The 19181-nt window shown below is 39.7% G+C and overlaps 1 protein-coding gene across 1 annotated transcript in view; it reads left to right on the forward strand.

The window, feature by feature from the left end:
• LOC110154577 (calsyntenin-2-like) overlaps window positions 1–19181 on the forward strand; it is a gene marked incomplete at its 5' end in the record, with an annotated part of 351405 nt that overhangs the window by 161929 nt on the left and 170295 nt on the right. The window contains 1 exon segment of the mRNA XM_055147860.1: window positions 17484–17692. Coding sequence (XP_055003835.1) covers window positions 17484–17692 — 209 coding nt within the window.

Below are 19181 nucleotides of genomic sequence, written 5' to 3' on the forward strand. Positions count from 1 at the left end.
GACTTCAGAACGCTCACGGGGTTGTAAATCTGGATGAGGTCTGAGACATACTGTGGGGCCAGTCCATTCAAAGCTTTAAAAACAAACAATAAAAATCAAGTGTAAATCGAACAGGAAGCCAGTGCAAAGAGGCAAGGATTGGTGTATTATGTTCTTGCATCAGACAGAATCTTACAGCTATCCATAAGGAGGGTTTGAAAAGGGTTCGGGAGAGAACGCTAAATTACTCAAACATGCATAGATGACACATAAAACCTCTTCAGACATGGTTTTGATGAGGGAATGTTACAAAGCTCCAAAAACTTGATTTACCATAATATGTTTAATATCCACATGGGTAATACTACACAGATTTACTCCATGTACTTACATTATACAAATATAGTACAAAAGGTTTTTAAATCTCAACATTCATCACCCTCACCTGGCGCGCAGACTCCGAAACACCCCTGGAGGACTGTGCCGGTACTGCCTCGGGGCTGCAGTCATGTGGAAGGGGGATTTCCTGCATATTGATGAGTTCACTGGCCGTGCTGCGTTCCCATCGGTATAGTTAGGCTTGATTATTTCCATTCTAGTCTTACAGGGAAATTGATGATCCAAACTCTCGGCTAATTCCTGACAAAGATTAATTGATTGTTTTGTCTTTGTACCAGAGGAAAAGGTGCGTGTGGATGCGTTTAGTAGCCACACTGTTGCATTGGCTGTGGTGAGATGAATGTGGTTTTAAATGAGTGGAGGTGAAATTCTACATCGTGATACTAAATTTGGTAATACAGTGTCGTTATTGTGGGCTGCTGTATCGATATATCAGCAAGAATATGTTTTCAGTATCGTTTAGCTAATTGTTTTGTCATCACACTATATTTCTGTTGCTTTTTAAGTGGAAGGAAAGTTGTTTATACGATATACTTGATGCCTTCGCTGTTTTGATGATTAAAATAGATGTTCTGTTGCTTAAATGTATTTGATTCTTAAAAAATAGCAATATACATGGCGGGTGGGTCTGTTGTATTCAGCGCCCCCTGGCTGCAGGATCTAGAGGCTGCCTGTCTATATTTTAGGGTCAAATCAAATTCCCTCTCCTCCCCATTTGCTAGTCTTGTCCTTATTATCTGTACTGTGTTTTTGTTGTATGTGCTGATGTTGCAGAGGGGCTTCTTTCTTTTGTTCTCTTTATGTACTGGTTCCAGATAGTTAGTGTCCCAGATTTCAGTATAAATTTCTAAAAAGAAGATAGCGATGTCAGATTCCAGATAGCTAGTAGAAGGAGTAGCAGTAAAAGATAATTATGTCACAGATAGTAATCTCAAGACCCAACTGTTTCGCTTAGCTTTGTGTGTATGTATGGTGGGATAATAGTTGTGTTGCATTTTTGTATGAAAAGCGCTCTATAAATAAAGTTTGATTTGATTTGATTGATATATCACAGAGAATCATGTGCAATATATCAGTTATCACATGTATCTCCATATCGTGATAATATCATATTGTGAGGCATGTATATGGTGACCAGATTTTCAAAATCAAAAACTGGGACTCCCTCAGTTTGTGGTGGTTGGTAATCATAAAATTGTGAAAGGAAAATAGTTTTGCCCTCAGAGCATTCACGACTAACATGAGTCAGTATCGTCACATTTTCTTTGTGTTTTGTTCATTTTTAAGCAGCTTTTCTGTATTTTACAATATATAGCCTGATTCATCAGCCGGTTTCACTTTGTGGAAACCGTCTGACCTCCCAGCATTAGAATTCATTTGCTTTATTTAACCAATCACTGCTATTTGGTCGTGACTTGTGTAATGTGCCGCTAACAGGGCTAACTGGTATATTAAGCTTTTCCCAAATCCCGAAGAAAGAAGAGCAATAACGTCTTTCCCCTTGATAAAATTCACCAAACATTCTCTTTGTTCCAGCTTTAAGTCCTCGATCTCAGGAATTGTTGCCAACACAGAATTTATGGCTCTTCACTGATTGGCTGGTGCCCGGACTCAAACTTCGAGGGTTCTTGCAAACCATGTATTCTGATTCTTGACCTAGTCGCTGGAGAGAAATGAAATTGAGAGGAGGCACTAGGTGGCGCCAGGATGGATAGACAATATATGCCTCTCTTTACAAATTGGTCAAAAATAGGGACACCTGGGACATTTCTTGTATAAAACTGGGACAAATCAGTGGTTTTGGATAACTCTGATGGGACAGGGGACACAGGACTCAAAACTGGGACTGTCCCGGGTAAAAAGGTCTGGTCAACTTAGACGTGTATAGAGTATCGCATCCAATCATGAGAGACTGTGTAATTCCCAGCTTTGGTTGGCTATAGTGAGGTGAATGCACTTCTGAGTGAGTGGAGCTGATATGTTAATGCTAATGCTAATTGCAGTCTTTGCTTGTGCCATGTGAGGTTAATATATGAACCAGATTAAACAGTATTAACACCACACCTGACATTAGCAACTGCATTATTCATCATGCACATCTACGCACGTGATGACTGCTATGCTCATTATCAACACAGCAACGGATGTCATTACAGCTAATTCAGTGTAAAGCATTATTGTACCTGTCACGTGTACAGTCTGTGGGTATAAGTACTTTTATTCATTTAAAAGATCATCTTACTTTATCATGTGTGAAAATAAATGTGTTGTTTTAAATGATATACATCTGAATGACATATGTGTAATTAGAAAGATCGATTCCTCTTTTATGAAAAATGTCTTCATCGCCAATATTTCTGGGCATATTTGTAGCAATAACATGGGTGGTGTAGCTTTGATTACATTACTTTTCACAATTATTAATCAGTGAAGTCTCAAAATACATTTTACTTAATATCAGGGATCTTCAACCTGTCGCTCGAGAGCTCCCAGTAGCTCTCCACCTTCCTCTAAGTAGCTCGCCAAGAGATTCACGAATTACACCTATTGTGCTTAAGAACTCAAATCTGATTATGTTTGTTTATGTTTGAGATGAGAACAAGCCACTACAATTTAAAAGGAACCTACATGTTTAAAAAACACTCTGATTCAGAACCAAGGTTATGGAGTGAAGCATTGCTGTGAAAGGAGTTCATTTATGAAATAGTCTTGACAAAGATATAAAAGAATCAAGTACAACGACGGCATTTAAAAAACAAATCAAATGCAGTTTGTATGTATGAAAAAGTAGATCTATGATATAAAAGTTGTTGTGGGAAAAAGTAGTGAAGATTTCTGTTTGCAATTGATTGTGCCTGAACTGAAATGTACTGATCTGAAATGTTTAGTAACTATCAGTGTTGATGTTTTGTCTGGAAAAGGGAGAAGGGGTCAGACAACTCTTCTTTCTGCTCCTTTTCATTCATTTCTTGTATGTTTGATGTTGTGGCACTGTTGATGTCTTTGTATACTATATGAATGAATTAAATGAACAAATTTAAAAATTAAAAATCTGATAATTTACCATTATAAATATATCACTTTGATGCCTAACCTGTGCACTAATAACTGGATAATGGCTTATGTTTTTTTAAGTATCTAACTGTACCCTGTCTAAGGCTTGCCATGGCTCTAATACTTTCTCAATTTCTTGCGACTGCTAACATGAGTAGTTCTCTTTCATTTTCTATTTGTAATGGAGCTCACCGGAGGAAAAAGGTTGGAGGCCCCTGACTTAATATAGATAAGTTGCACTGTGTAACTTTTCTGATAGAGGGGCCACCACCTGCTTGTCTCCCTGCAGGTTATTATTTTGCCTCGAATTTTGCCTCTGTGGAGACACTAACCATTTCACAATAAGAATGTCAGGTATTTTTAGCAATAAAAAGATACAGTTTAAATGCAAGATTGATCATTTTACCATACTGTGGAGCTTCACAGATTTGCAGATGGTGTGGCCCTCATCAAAAAAGTTACATTGTACACATTTACCCTTTAGGGGGAAACAAACCCAGCCTTATTCATCAGCCGGTTTTACTTTGTGGAAACTGTCTGACCTTGCAGCATTAGGACTCATTCTCTCAACAGTAGGCAGGTACTTTTTTTATTTAACCAGTCGCTACTCTTTTGTTGTGACGTATGTAATGCACCGCTAACAGGGCTAACTGGTATATTAAGCATTTCCCAAATCCCGTAGGAAGAGGGGCAATAACATTTTTTCCCTGGATAAAATTCACCAAACATTCTCTTTGTTAAAACTTTAAATCCTCGATCTCGGGAATCATTGCCAACACATGTATGGCTTCGTCTACATCAGGCATGTCCAAACTATGGCCCGGGGGCCAAATGCGGCCCTCAGACACATTTTTCTTGGCCCTCAGCCTTCCAGGTGATTTGGCCCAAATTACCTTGCATCAATTAAAAAATATTTTTTTTCTGCAAGTTTTTTGAAAATCTACCTTGATAAAGCCAAAGTTGAATATTTAGTGTGTGGTTTTAAGGATCTTGGCATGAATAAAGACAATGGCTCATTCTAACGTGTTAATCATGTACATATTTCAATTATTAACTGTATTGAGCACTCGTCTATGGCTCTTGATCGGCCCTCTGCTTTGTCTGTGTTTAGATATGTGGCCCTTGATGAAAAAAGTTTGGACACCCCTGGTCTACATCCATCTCGCCTGCTTTGTTTACTGTTGTACTGTACCACACAGCTCTTCGCTGATTGGCCGATGTGCAGTCTACAACTTCAGGGGTTCTTGCAAACCGTCTAGTGTATTCTGATCCCTGACCTAGTCACTGGAGAGAAATTAAATTGAGCAGAGGCACTAGGTGCCGCCAGCCTGACTAAATCAATCCTGCAACCCTATAAGAAATGAACAAATTTTCATATTCACACAGTTACTCATACTATCATAAAAGGGTCTGCCAACACATAATATATTTAGCCCTTTTATTGTTTTGAAAGTGCTGTATTTGCAGAAAACAACACATTAACAAGTTTTAGAAGTTTCACTCTTGTTTTTGGCACTCTGAGTCTCCCCTCCCTTCGCTCTCTGTGTTAAGTCTTTTCCCCTTCAGAGCGCTATCAAAACACAATCAGTGTGCATCCTGCTAATGAAACTACAGCACATCACATCAGGCTTGTCTAGTTGTTGTGCACAGTTTTGCATCATGCTTTTGTATATTTATGAAGAATTGTCGTGTTGGGGCGTGAATCACATAGATTTCCAGATGGAGCATTAGACAAACTTTACATCTAACCATCGGCAAGGTTTAAATAGGGCACTGGAGAGATCGCTAAATTACTCAAACATGCATGGATGACATTTAAAACCTCTTCAGGCATGTTTTTTGATGAGGAAACAGCATTATAACATGGTAAAAAGCTAAAAAAAAAACAAAAACAACAACACTTTTCTACCACAAAGTTTGCAGCTCAATAATACCTCAGAATGCACTACAGCCAAGCAAAGAGTTCATATAATTCAATACAATCCCCAGTGTTTGCAGCAGTGCCTGGAAACCTCAGAGCCCACTGTGAGCTTAGTCAGCAGCTCAGACTGATTTGCATTGACTTGACTGGATTGATTGCTTGATTGATTAGTTCAGTGGGACTCTTACATGGCACATACTGGTGGTTATTAGGCCAATGTAATAAAGCTGTCCCATTCCGTTTAATTGAAAGCATTGAGTGAGTGGTCCGTGCGGGACAGAGACAGAGCATGTGCAAACTACTAGTGGTTTTGAGTGTCTTTAATCAGTGCATCTGTTCAGAGGAGGACCAGGAGCTAACAATGTAGCCGCTCTGAAGAGGGAGATGGCTCTGCTCCAGATGTTTTTCACCATCCAGCTGCTCCTAATGATTTCAAAGTGGTTATGCTTCGGCTCTCCTCTGATTTATTGTAAAATGCTTTACTCTACATATTAAAGCGGACCTATTGTGCCAAATCGACTTTTCAGAGCTTTTAGCCGCCTTATAGTTGTTTCCGCTTCTCATTTACCCTCTTGAAGTTGTATTTGGAGAGATTCGTGCATGTTTCAGCAAGCTTTAATTGCTTATTTTCAAGACGCCATATTGCAGATCAGCTACTGTTTTACTACCGCTGGCACACGCCCACTGCTCTGTACTTACTTTGTTCTCTGGTTTTATTTTCTTAATCAGTGATACGTGCAGATTCAAGACTGTTTGTGCTGGTTGAACTACCTGGGAGGATATATAAAAATAATACACAACACTTAGCCTTAGAATTCTCTCTGATCATGCTATTAATCTTCTCAGTGTTTGGTCTGTCTGCTGTGTTACATTAATTATCTCATTAAATCATAAATCAGTATTTTACCTCAACATAAACAAGTTGCACAAGTTGTTTTTTCACTAAATCCTTTCTTTTTTCTCTCTTATTGCACAATTCTTACAATGACTAATTTGTTCCTTAAAGATGCACTGTGTAATTTTTTTCTGGAAGTGGGTTAGTTGGCCACTAGGGATGGGCATTCGATAAAGTTTTATTAATCAATCACTGGGAGAATTAACAATACATTTTCGATTAATCATTAACGTTTTTATATAATAAGTATCATCATGATCATTACTATTACTAATCTGCATAAATAAACTCAACTTTACAACATATAAACCATAACCACTATAGAGCCACATCAGCCCGTTTGAGATTATAATGTGTTTAATGCAGCTTTGTGAAAGAAATGAAACTTAAAACTGCATGGCTAATTTGCATAAACTAAGCAAAGAAAATAAACCCACTCTTGTGCGCTGATGCGGTTCAGCTTTTGTAGGACTAAAGGACATGACTCAGTAGAATATAAGTGTTCTTTCTGTGACAGAGGGATGTTGATGCTGAAGGTGAGTCAGTTCTGTGTGTGTGTCGTGATTTTTTCAGAGATCGTACATGTGCAGGTTTAGTGCAGCTCTTTATGTTGTAGTAACCGGGCTACAGCGTATATTGTACATGCACCATGACAATACCGGGACACTGATGTGCATGTAAACACACTCACTGAGTGGTGTAGTGATCTCCAAGGAGGTGCCAGAGCCCAAACGTGGGACTGAGGCCGCAACTCCAGTGTCAGACGCAGCTTCATATCTGCGCCCTGGAAACCTACAGTCGGTTTGTCAATAAGAAATAAACGTAATCAACGCAATTCTTAATGATCAATTATCGATTAGTCGACTAATCATGCCCATCCCTACTTGCCACCATGAGATGTTATTGCTTTGCTTTGCCCCTAGACTGTTCTTCAGTAGGGCATTTAACTTATTTATCTTGTTTTAGTTTTTATTAACACATGTTTAAACCATTTAAAATATATATTAAACATGCATTGTTATTGTAAGCGCCCACATTTATCCACAGATCTAACCTGTAACTTGTCTGGTGGAACTTCCTTGTTACCTCCATAGAAATCGATATGTTTAATACCATACTGTGGGACATCACTATGGAGACAAGCGGGTGCTAGATAGTGCAACTTTAAGCGATCAGATTCTGAAGTAGTGGAACTTCAAAACAGTTTTTTTTTTTTTTTTATCACTGGTCCATTTCTGTCTGGTTATCATTTATAATTCAAAATAGGAAATAAAATCACATTATTCCCTGCCTTTGAAAGTCTGAAGTGAATTTTGCAGTTGGGAGTTGGAAGCCAAATCCCTGTGTTTACTCCTAACAGACTGGGAGCTCAACTCAGCTGTGAATTAACTGCCATTTTTAGCATTTGTTTATTGAAGATTAGAGGCTTCTCGTGCAAATAACAGGCCACTGACAGAACATTAATCCTGTGTGTGATGCTATGGCCGCATCCAATGGAGTTCAGTCCAGTGTTTAAAGTGCTTATGGGAGGTTAGACTCATTTCAGTAAAACATACACGACCAGTCAATGATTTGGACACATTTTTTCATGCGCCTTCTTGGTTTCCATTACTATTTACATTAAAGATTCTCAGTGAAGGCATCAAAACTAGGAATTAACAGAGATAATTAACAGAGATTAAAGATATTAACTCAAAATAAGTCAAAACTGTTTTAGATTTTTTTTTTAATGGCTTTGATCACCGCTTTGTGCTCTTGGCATTTCTTGACCCTGACAAGGCAAACAGCTGTGAAGTGAAAACCATTTCCTGAGACTTCATTAAGAAGCCCATTGAGAGAAGGCCAAGGGTTTGAGAGCTGTCAAAGCAACAACAACAAAAAATCCATATACACTATCTTGCATATATTTGACATCAAAATGTTACACTATATTATGATTAGACAAATAAAATTATTAACAGCACTTTCTTTTTTTGTTGAATTAATGTTTACCAGAAAAAAATGCCTCTCTTAAAGATGTAAATTGTTGCTGCATTTGGATGGAACTTTGAGTTTTGATCACATATGTACGCCCATGTTAAACCATGATGAATATTTACCACAAGTACTATCCCACCAAATCAAATAATAATAAAAAAAAAAAAAACATGAAAACCTGTGATGTGCACTTGAACGCTTGGCATTGTGACTATGTATTCACTGAGTTGTGTAATACTGTGATCCCACATGAAGGCCTGGGGGGTCATTTAGCCTCCTGCTGTTTAGTGGAGTATTCTGCTTATGAAGTAGTGCTCAGAGGGAGATACATGAGAGCTGTGGGCATTGCTTGGCTGCACTCCAGATACATGAAAACACAAACTAACCCTGCAGAGAGTGTTGTCGGTTGCAGCCAGATGTGAGCCATGGGCGAAAAGGCACAAAAAAAAAAAAAAACATCCTGAATTTGCAATAATATATTCACAACTGTGCCAAATTTTTTACCTGTTCATGTCCAGAATTCTCTCTCTGTATGTTTTATACAGAGTGTTATCAGTCTGGTTACCACTCCCTCTGTCACCAGGCTCAAATACAACCGTCCAATCAGATTTGTTTATTTCAGTGATCCATGTGAAATGAAGGAGCTCATTGGTCACGCATCATTTTGAACAAAATCATATTTCTCTCACGTCAGATTAGCACTTTAGTGCTTTGCTCCGCAGAAATCCACAATGTTTTTCAGTCTCCTGTGATATTTTTTCCTTCTAAACAGCAATACTTTTGTACGTTTTCATACAGACCATGCATGTCCCTGATTGGCTAATCCACCTGTCAATCACACCCATCTGAACTACGGGAGATTCAACAGTGACCAGACTCAAATTTTCGCAAAGTACTGAATAGAAATCGACCGTTTTTTTTTTTTTCATGACCAAAGCCAAAAGTAATTGTTGAGAATACAGAGCATGCCGATATTTTTTGGGACAAATTTGAGTATTTTCCACAGCCTCACAAATGGTCCTCACAAGTCACCTGCTTGTTTCATTTCTATATGTCATTGATCTATCTGAAATGTTCCAGAGTATGTCATTAAACAGCTCTACCTTATACTTATTGAATTACAGGTGGTCTTTAGCTCAAAATAGCTAGAAAAACAGACATACAGACAGACCATAAACCAGAAAAGTTACACAATGCACCTTTAAACTGACTCAGCTCTATTTTACCACAAACCTAAGACAGTTGTGTCGTCACGTTTTGCGCATAGCTGCTTCTGTTGTTGTGTTGTGAAGGCTGCTATGGCGTGCAGGGCAAAAGTTATTTAGTACAAGCGCCCGGAGTGTGGAGCATATGTTCTCCTCCTCGCCACTGGGGGGAGTGTCAGGCAGGGGGTAAATATCATTAATATGGCAGAACAAGGCTGGCTCAGGGAGGTTTGCTGAGCTCATCAATTTGGAGTAATAAAGTGCACGATGAACAAAAAACTTTATATTAACACAAACTTAAGCAGAAGAGCCCAAGACAGACCAGATTAACCAAGTTCTAAGAGTCTGTTCAGATTTTACGATCAAAAACCAGTCACACTTTTGCATTTGTGGTAGCCATTTGTAGGACTTTTGACCCATTCGAAAGAGAGAAGAGTGTGGTCGTCAATAATGAGCTTGAGTGTTCATTAAGAGAGGTCTTTGTCAATAGAAGTATGCATTTTTGAGACTTGAGTATTAAAAGTCTTGCTTACGTTCAAGAAATAATTATTAATACCTGTAGAAGAATAAAACTGAAACAGAAATTGTGATTGATCAATAAATGGAAAAAAAAAGTTTTCAATTCAATCTGGAAAAAGTTTTTGTTGAAAAAACTTAATTTGTTATGCCCAGTTGTTTGCTCATTCACCTTATTGCTGGGTTTCAGATGACACCACAGCATTCTTTAGGCCAATATTAATTAACACAAATTAAAATTGTTAAATGCAAAATGGTGCAAAATTATGTGGTAATACAGTGAGTTTTAAGATTACGTGCTGACGAAAGGCGAGAGTGAGGACCAGGGCGCGACAGCCGTAGTTTTGCGAGGATTTACGTGGTTCGGAGGGACGTACTCAAGGCGGGGGGCAGTTGTTGTCAAGGCACGCCCTAACTATAAAGAACTGCGGGAAACACTGCCACCCCAATCACGGACGAAATCACTCATGAATATTAAAGAGCCGAACCTTCCACGTAGCTGCTCATGTAGGGGCGGAATGTAAACACACACAAATTGCACAAACTCACTCGTACACAGCCGCGCACCAAATCAAATGTTCTGTACCAGTTCGGCACAAATACACTTACCATTACACCCCTAGAAAATACCAGCATTTGTGAGTTTACCTTTTGGATATTTCATGACAAAGTACAATGTAATCAATAGGGAAATCTGGCCCTTGCACCCCAGTTGGGAATACGATATCATCACATTGTAGAATCTGAAAACTACCAATTCCACTTTACCCACTTTAGTCTACAAAACCACTCTTTCTGTGTGGTGGCACTTCCATTTTAGTGGGAATTACATTCTTTTAAATGACGAATTTGAGAAAAGTTTTGCCACTATAAATAAATAAAGTCCGTTGATTTGCGTAAAATGTTCACGAGACCAACAAATCAACACTGCACTTCTCTGGGAGACTTTGTAATCCGTAAAACGGCTTTGTAATCCGTATTGATACTTTGCATCTTATCTCATCAACATTCCCTGGGGTTGTGAAGCTAACTGAAAGCACTGCACTGTTAGAAGCTCTGTTACTCAAGTTAGACTTTGATCAGATTTTTATTTTAACAGATAGGATAAATGTAGAACACCCCCAGCATGATGTCACTGCAAAGTATCAGTAGAACATATTCTCTGTTATGACCGGCAGCCCCATGCAAAATAATGGAATATGTTTTACCCCAGATACTCTCACCACTAGGGGGATTTGTGATATAACTGCAGCCTTGGTCAGACTCGGGGATGTTCTAATTATTCCCATTGTCCATTTGTCTGTGTTCTTTCTATTCTAAACTTTTACAGCTTCTGGCACAGTGTCCAAACAGCGCCCTCTAAATTAGCCTAGAGTCATTTCACACTTAATTTGTGGATTCAAGGTTCACTTTGATTATCATTACCACTACATTAACTCTGAACAGGGCTGTAAAATTACTTTCTATATATACAACTCGTTAAAAGATGTGATAATATACTTGGTCTTCTGCACGACTGGCCAAGGTAACAAAGCTTCACTGAGTTTGTGTAGAAGTAGAAATGTATTATGACTTTACTAATTTACTAGTCAAACAATTAGTTCTATTGTACATTGAGATTTTTAAAATACACTCTTAACCAGAAACTATCTAAATATGGTGACTGAAGGCTTCAAAATAGAGAATATTCAAATACATTTTTTACTGTTTTGAAATAGAGAATTTTTTTATTTTTTTTTTACTGTTTTGACATTTTAATTTAATAATGCTGTGCATTTATGGAGTTCACAAACTTTCCAAAGCCCATTTCTCAAGTCGTTTTCCGCTGTTAGGACATCCAACAACCACACAATTACGATGTCCGAATCCCATAACTAAAATATGACAATATCAGAACCAGAAACAAAAGCGATATGGTTCAAAAGACTAGAAAAGACTGGCTTTGTCAATAGACGCATCCCACTGGAAAAACAAACATACTTCCCAGTATGCATTGCGCAGTGACCATAAGTCCAAAATTTGTGAGGCATGTATCAGGACACGGGGTCACGTTGGGTGCAACAGTACAGTAGTAGTAGGTAGTAGAGCCCGACCGATATATCGGTTGGCCGATATTATCGGCTATCGGCCGATATGCTTGCTGATAGGGGCCGATATTTCACGTGGGCATGTTATACCTCGTTATAAAGCTTAGACTCTCTACATTCTGTTCATTTAATCCAATTTACAGACAGATAAATGTCCTAATATGTGGCTCCGCATCAGTATTTATCTACGGAGTCATTTGTCTGTGTGTGTCTGTACTGTCCCTGAACACACCACAGAGTCGCGTCACTCACGTGTGTTTGTTTACACCTGCAGACACAGATCCAAACACTGAGATTATATTCTTTTTAAGGACAATCGGTTTGAGTCTGGATTAAAAGGACATTTATTAGTGCAGATTTGTGATGTGAGGAGGAGCCTGTGTGAGCGGTGAGTGTTGGAAATATGTCGACTCTGAAGCTAGTTTTTGTCATTTGTTATGGGTTAGCTGCTGTAGCTCCCGCACATAAACAGGTCTGTTCTAAAGTGACTATATTGGCCGTATATTTGCTACTGGACCTGCACTGATATGTAAATGAGCTGTGAATAGACGTGTGAATTATGACATTTGCGCATATAATTAATTACCGCGGCGCGCACGTATTTACGGCTAAAGGCTAATAGCGCTACTTTCTTTACTAGTTATGGGTCCGTCGCGAACGAAATGACTCTTAGAACCGGCTCTTTGAAGGGAACGACGGGAGCCTGATCCTTATTGGGAGCCGTGTTTTCTCTTTCTCTCACTTTTTTCTTCTTCACGCCGCGTGCAGATTCGTGGTTTGACAGCGGCAGCGGCTCAAAACGAAACTTTGAGAAATTTGCGTGTACGTAGGATTAAAAAAAAAAAAAAAAAAAAAAAAGCATATTTGACTGTAGTTTAGCATAAAATAAATAAGTCCCGGTTTAGTCCTTTTTCAGTCCTGGTTTAGACCTGGTTCAGTCCTGATTCAGTCCTGCTTGCAACAAAACAATCTGAAGAGCCACTTGGGAGCCAAAAGAACCAGCAGCTTTTAGTGAGCCGAGCCAAAAGAGCCGGTTCTCTAAAAAGAACTGGAATACCATCACTAGTGTCTAGAATGTGATGCAAAAATGCCATTAAGCCAACCTACTGTCTGTAAATATGATGTAAAGAGGCAGAATAACAATAAATGTTGCCTAAATAAACCCAATTTAAAATCCACCAGAGCCAAACCTAAGTTTTTTAAACAATTCAACATTTACAGTGAATTTTTACATCACTAAATATATCGGCGATTATATCGGCTATCGGCAGCAACATCTCCCATTATATCGGTTTCATATCGGCCATATCGGTCGGGCTCTAGTAGGTAGTAGTAGTAGTGATAGTAGTGGTGATAATAGTTGTAGTTGTAGTAGCAGTAGTAGTAGTAGTGACCTATAGTAGTACCTGTCAGTGATAATAATACTGTGCATTATTGTCCGACTCTACAGCTGTAGACCGATTTTCACCTCTTTTCTAAGGTAAACAGCATGAAATTATCTGTCAAAGAACTGAACCCAAAACGGTTATATCCAGTCAAATCCAATTTACTTCTTGCAAAATGAAACATACAAACAAACATTCACCAAACTCATGAAGCTGTGAGATAAGACAGCAGACAGAACCCACTTACCCTCTCTGTACCTCTTCTATCCACCGTCTTTCGCTGCCACCCGCTTTAAACATCGACAGTTAGTGCTTATTTTAATGGGGCATTTTCACAGTGACTGCCATCGCCACCAGCTAATGCCATAAACAACGCACTCATCGGCTCCCCCTTGTGTCGTAAAGCTAAAGTATTACAACGAACTGCCAATATGAGCACTAGAACAATCCTCAGTACAATCACCATCTATCTCCTATTGTCATTTTATGAAGCTAGCCATGGATTGAACGCTTCTGTGCCTTCTGGCTGCGTCTCAGTATTGATGAAGACATTGTGACTTGATGGATGCACTGTTTTCTGGCTTCAATATGTGTGAGTTAACATGAAAAAGTACCCAGAGACCATTTAAGCAGTGATTCATTAGTGCTGTCTACAATGCGTTTGTGGGAGTGACTAAAGGACAATGATCGTTCTCAAAGAGTAGAATTTTCGCTCACAGTAAGACGGCTTTGTTAATTGGGTCAAATGCCGAGCGCAAATATGAATACCCTATATGTATCTATTTTTAACAGGACTAAATTACTATTATTTCAGTATTTGCAGTGCATTCTTCATTCTGTCAAAATCATCTTTGAGTCATTAAGTAATTTAAATTTCTTCTCAGAATTAAACCAGGACTAAACCAGGTCTAATCCAGAACTAAACCAGGACTGGAGCAGATCAGATGCAGAATTAAACCAGGACTAAACTAGGTCTAACCCAGAGCTAAATCAGGACTAAACCATGTCTAAACTACGTCTTCTCAGAACTAAACCAGAAGTAAACCTGGTCTAATACAGAACTACACCAGGACTGAACCAGGACTAACCCAGGTCAAACCCAGAACTGCTGTAAAATAGGACGGAACCTGGTTTAACCCAGAACTAAACCATGACTAAACCAGGTCTAACCCAGAACTAAACTAGGACTAAACTAGGTTTTACTCAGAACTAAACCAGGATTAAACCAGGTATAACCCAGATCTAAACCAGGACTGAATAAGGTCTAATGCAGAACTAAACCAGGAATGAACCAGGTCTAACCCAGAAGTAAACCAGGACTAAACTAGTTCTAATCCAGAACTAACCCAGGACTGGACCAGGTCTAATGCCAGGACTAAAACAGGACTAAACTAGGTCATACTCAGAAAGGAAACCAAGACTCAACCAGGTCTAACCCAGAGCAGGACTGGACCAGGTTTAACCCAGAACTAAACCAGGACTAAACTAGTTCTAATCTAGAACTAAACCAGGACTGAACCATGTCTTACATTGAACTAAACCAGGACTAAAATTGTTTTAATCTAGACTAGACTAGACCAGGGTTAGACCAGGACAGACTAGACTAGACCAGGACTCAACCTGGTCTAACTCTGATCTGGACTGAACCAGGTCTAACCCACAACTAAATCAGGACTGAAACAGGTCTAAACCAGGACTAAAACAGGTTTTTACCGAGAACTAAACCAGGACTAAACCAGGCCTTACCCAGGTCTAAACCACCACTTATGTATACTTTTCAAATATTGACTAAGATGAGCCATTTCTATGTATTTCCAGAACAAAATGTCCACTTACCCCTTTAAACAGAACTCCCTCTCATAGCAGGTGCCAGGATAAATACCTAACCGTTTTTTCACTCGACCTTCCTGTGTGTATAATGTTTTGCCTGATCGGAGTAATTAAAGGCGAGGGCAGTGGATGGAAATGTGATTTGAGGTTAACAAACTGAATCACCATTGCAGATCACCCCCCTGCCGTGAGCCTGACCCTTTAACACAACCACGATCTGATGAGGCGCGGTAATGAGGGACCAACTTTGTACTATCTCGTATATGTCCATGTCCAACCAGAGCAAACAGCTTTAGAGCCTATGTGGATATAAAAGACTCACTTTAATCTACAGGAAACTGGACTTTTCATGGAAGAACATTGAATTCATTAAAATGTGGTTTCCTGGAACACGCATGTCACTGTATAATGACTAACTACATAGTGATTGATTTGTGGTACCTTATGGAGGCTGGGCGAGACTGTGAACATGGAAAGGCTGTACAGTGTGTGTTTTTGTAGTCGTAGACCTCATATTTAATGTTGTGCTCTAGTTGTTAAATTCTAGTTTCTTTCTGACAGATCTGAACCGATGTTTGGGTAATAACTACATTTTTGCATTTGAAACCTCTTTCATGAATATATTACATTCAAGAGTAATGCATATCTGCTTAAATGAATTGGTTGAATCCATGTATCATTCGTTTTTCCATATAAAACCAAAAATAAGAAAATGAAAAAAATATTTTCTTCATTATTTGTCTCCAAAACCAAAATGAAAAAAACTGATAACGATTTGTTTTTTCAGTTTTCGTTTTTGTGTTTGAAGGAATAATGGAAAAAAACAGATAACGACCGTTTCCCATTTCCTTGACTTAAACTGTGATGGACTTTTGCGCCACGTACGGAGTGAACGAGGACTGAACCAGGACTGAACCAGGACTAAACCAGGTCCGAGACCAGAATCAAACCAGGACTGAGACCAGGACTTAGACCGGGACCAGACCAGAACTGAGTCTGGGATCAGACCAGGACTGAGACCGGGACTAAGACCAGGACCAGAGCGGGACCAGATTGGGACTGAGACCGGGACCAGACAGGGACTGAGACCGGGACCAGATCGGGACCAGACCGGACCAGACCGGGACCAGACCGGGACCAGACCGGGACTGAGACTGGGATCAGACCAGGACTGAAAACAGTTTAGTCCCTGGTTTAGTCCTGGTTTAGCCCTGGTTCAGTCTGGCATCACAGTTTAAGTCACGGAAACGGGAAACGGCCGTTTTCAGTTTTTTCAATTATTAATTTAAACACAAAATCAAAAATTGAAAAAACAAATCATTATTTTGGTTTTGGAGACAAATAATGAAGAAAACGGTTGTTTTTAAATTTTCTTATTTTTGGTTTTATATTGAAAAATGAATGAATGAATGATACACAGATTTGGTTGTCTAAGTATTAAGTGGCTTGATGATGTTTTGGTGCTCTGACGGCAGCACTAGCTAGAGTTGCGGCTTTGTGTTAACCGCCACAGACAGCGGCACTTTCTGCACTCAGGCTATGCGCACATCTGCTGTGTTGATGAACAAATAATCTGTCCGTACGGTCTATGCTGACATGTGCATTCAAGAGTCATTACAATAAGGAAACGAGAGGAGTCAGTAGAGAGCAACAGGAGACATTCAGACTCATTGGTAGAGAGAGAGACGAGGAAAACAAACAAACATGCAAATAGAAATTATCATGGCCGGAAAAGTTATCAAGCTCGTTAAAAGTTATTGATTATCGTTAGAGGCCTAGTGGTCAGGCCATATATCCTTTAGCATGTGCCTCGGGGAAAGCTGAGAGAAGAGCAAAGACCTGCAGATGTCCATGGATACTTGGTTTATTACACACTTAGAAACCAATGCCAGGTCTCAATTAGTATTGATCTTTCAATCAATATCAAACAATCAATCAAGATAAGGCCGTGATTATACATGTCACTCGGGTTGTAGCACAGAGGTGTATGCGTCTCTATGACACAGCACTGCAGCAAGTCTTACCTGTGACTGTTCAATACATAGTAAATAAGAGAAGCACATCCATGTGGCACTTTCAAGTACTACAACAATAATAAAAGTGTAATTATAAGTTTGATATTATGTCAAGACAGTTACATTTTTAGTTTGTACCACTACTTGTACTTCCATTTGAGTATTCTTATTTTGTCCTTCAGTCTGACTTTAACCGTGTGTTTCTCCCCTTTGTGCACAGAGCGGTGGTGCACATCCAGGTGAATGACGTGAATGAGTTTGCGCCTGTGTTCCGGGAGCCTCAGTACCACGCTGCAGTCACAGAGGGAAAGATCTACGATAGCATTCTGCAGGTGGAGGCCACAGACCAGGACTGCTCTCCTCAGTACAGCCAGATCTGCAACTACCAGATCAGCACCAGCAACACGCCGTTCGCCATCGACCGCAACGGTGAGCACTGTTGGGGAAGTTACTTCAAAACTGTAATGCGTTATTTGTTACTTGTTACTGTTGTTTCAAAGTCATTTGTTACCTTATAATATTACTGCATTTAAAATGTAAGGCATTACAGAACTACTGCAGCATTTTTAAGTTACTCTCACCAAAATAACTGTCACTGATTGTCAAATAACAGCGAGCGAAGATGCCGAACTTATGAGCCGTATTTGGACTGAACGGAGGACGGATTCCAGGACTGAAGCAGGACTAAACCAGGACTAAACCAGGACTAAACCAGGACTAAACCAGTGAACCAGGACTAAACCAGAACTGAACCAGGTCTAAACCAGGTCTAAACCAGGTCTAAACCAGGTCTGAACCAAGACTGAACCAGGACTGAACCAGGACTAAACCAGGTCTAAACCAGGACTAAACCAGGTCTAAACCAGGCCTAAACCAGGTCTAAACTAAACCAGGACTAAACCAGAAGTGAACCAGGACTAAACCAGAACTGAACCAGGTCTAAACCAGGTCTAAACCAGGTCTAAACCAGGTCTGAACCAAGACTGAACCAGGACTGAACCAGGACCAGGTCTAAACCAGGACTAAACCAGGTCTAAACCAGGACTAAACCAGGTCTAAACCAGGTCTAAACCAGGTCTAAAACATGTCTAAACCAGGTCTAAACCATGTCTAAACCAGGAATAAACCAGGTCTAAACCAGGACTAAACCAGGACTAATCTTGGACTAGGACTTGGAATCTAGGACCGCCCCTGAGAGAACCCGGAGCCCGCGGATCAGGGTGTTCGCAATGCGTGATCAGGTGCCTGCTGCGATTAGCCCCATGGGGCACGAAGCCCTGCGCCGGTCCTTTCGCCCGACGGTCTAAATGGGCGCACCTCCGGCCCGTCCATTCAGAACCGTAACAATGGCGTTTCACTGCTGCTGATATCGCGGTGATTTTAGAGAATTTGTATGAAGAAAAACGAAAAACCCAACACTTCAATCCTGAGCGGTTATTGTCTGGCAGCAAAATTTAGATGGAGGAAGGTTAGAGAAACATGGAAGGAAAAAAAAACATTTATATTGTACAATAGAATTTACAGAACATTATCAGAAGTCTGTTGAAAGTGAAATGTTTTGCACTTCCCAAGGACAGTGAAACATTGCCTCCAGAGCAATAATTCTGTTCAAATCTCATCACAAAGAAACACATAAATCATCTGTCTTGTAAATCACATCAGACTGGCTTCCCTGTACAGAAGTGTCACTCATATATGACAAATACAATACCATGTTAATATTACATTAGCAGAACAATGCCATTCTTCTGTCCTTGTGTTACCTCACAGCTATTTCGAGATCTCTCAAACTTCCCATTCAGAAAAATAAGGCACAAAGTCGAGGAGTAATTGCTTTGGAGTACTGGGCCACTTGAGTGACACTAGTGCTTCATGATTCAAGAGTTGCCGCTCGCTGTTTCCACTGCCCGACCACACA

The sequence above is a fragment of the Boleophthalmus pectinirostris genome, unplaced genomic scaffold (assembly GCF_026225935.1).
Source record: "Boleophthalmus pectinirostris isolate CB_2022bp ecotype Guang Dong unplaced genomic scaffold, ASM2622593v1 HiC_scaffold_9, whole genome shotgun sequence".
Taxonomy (NCBI): domain Eukaryota; kingdom Metazoa; phylum Chordata; class Actinopteri; order Gobiiformes; family Gobiidae; genus Boleophthalmus; species Boleophthalmus pectinirostris.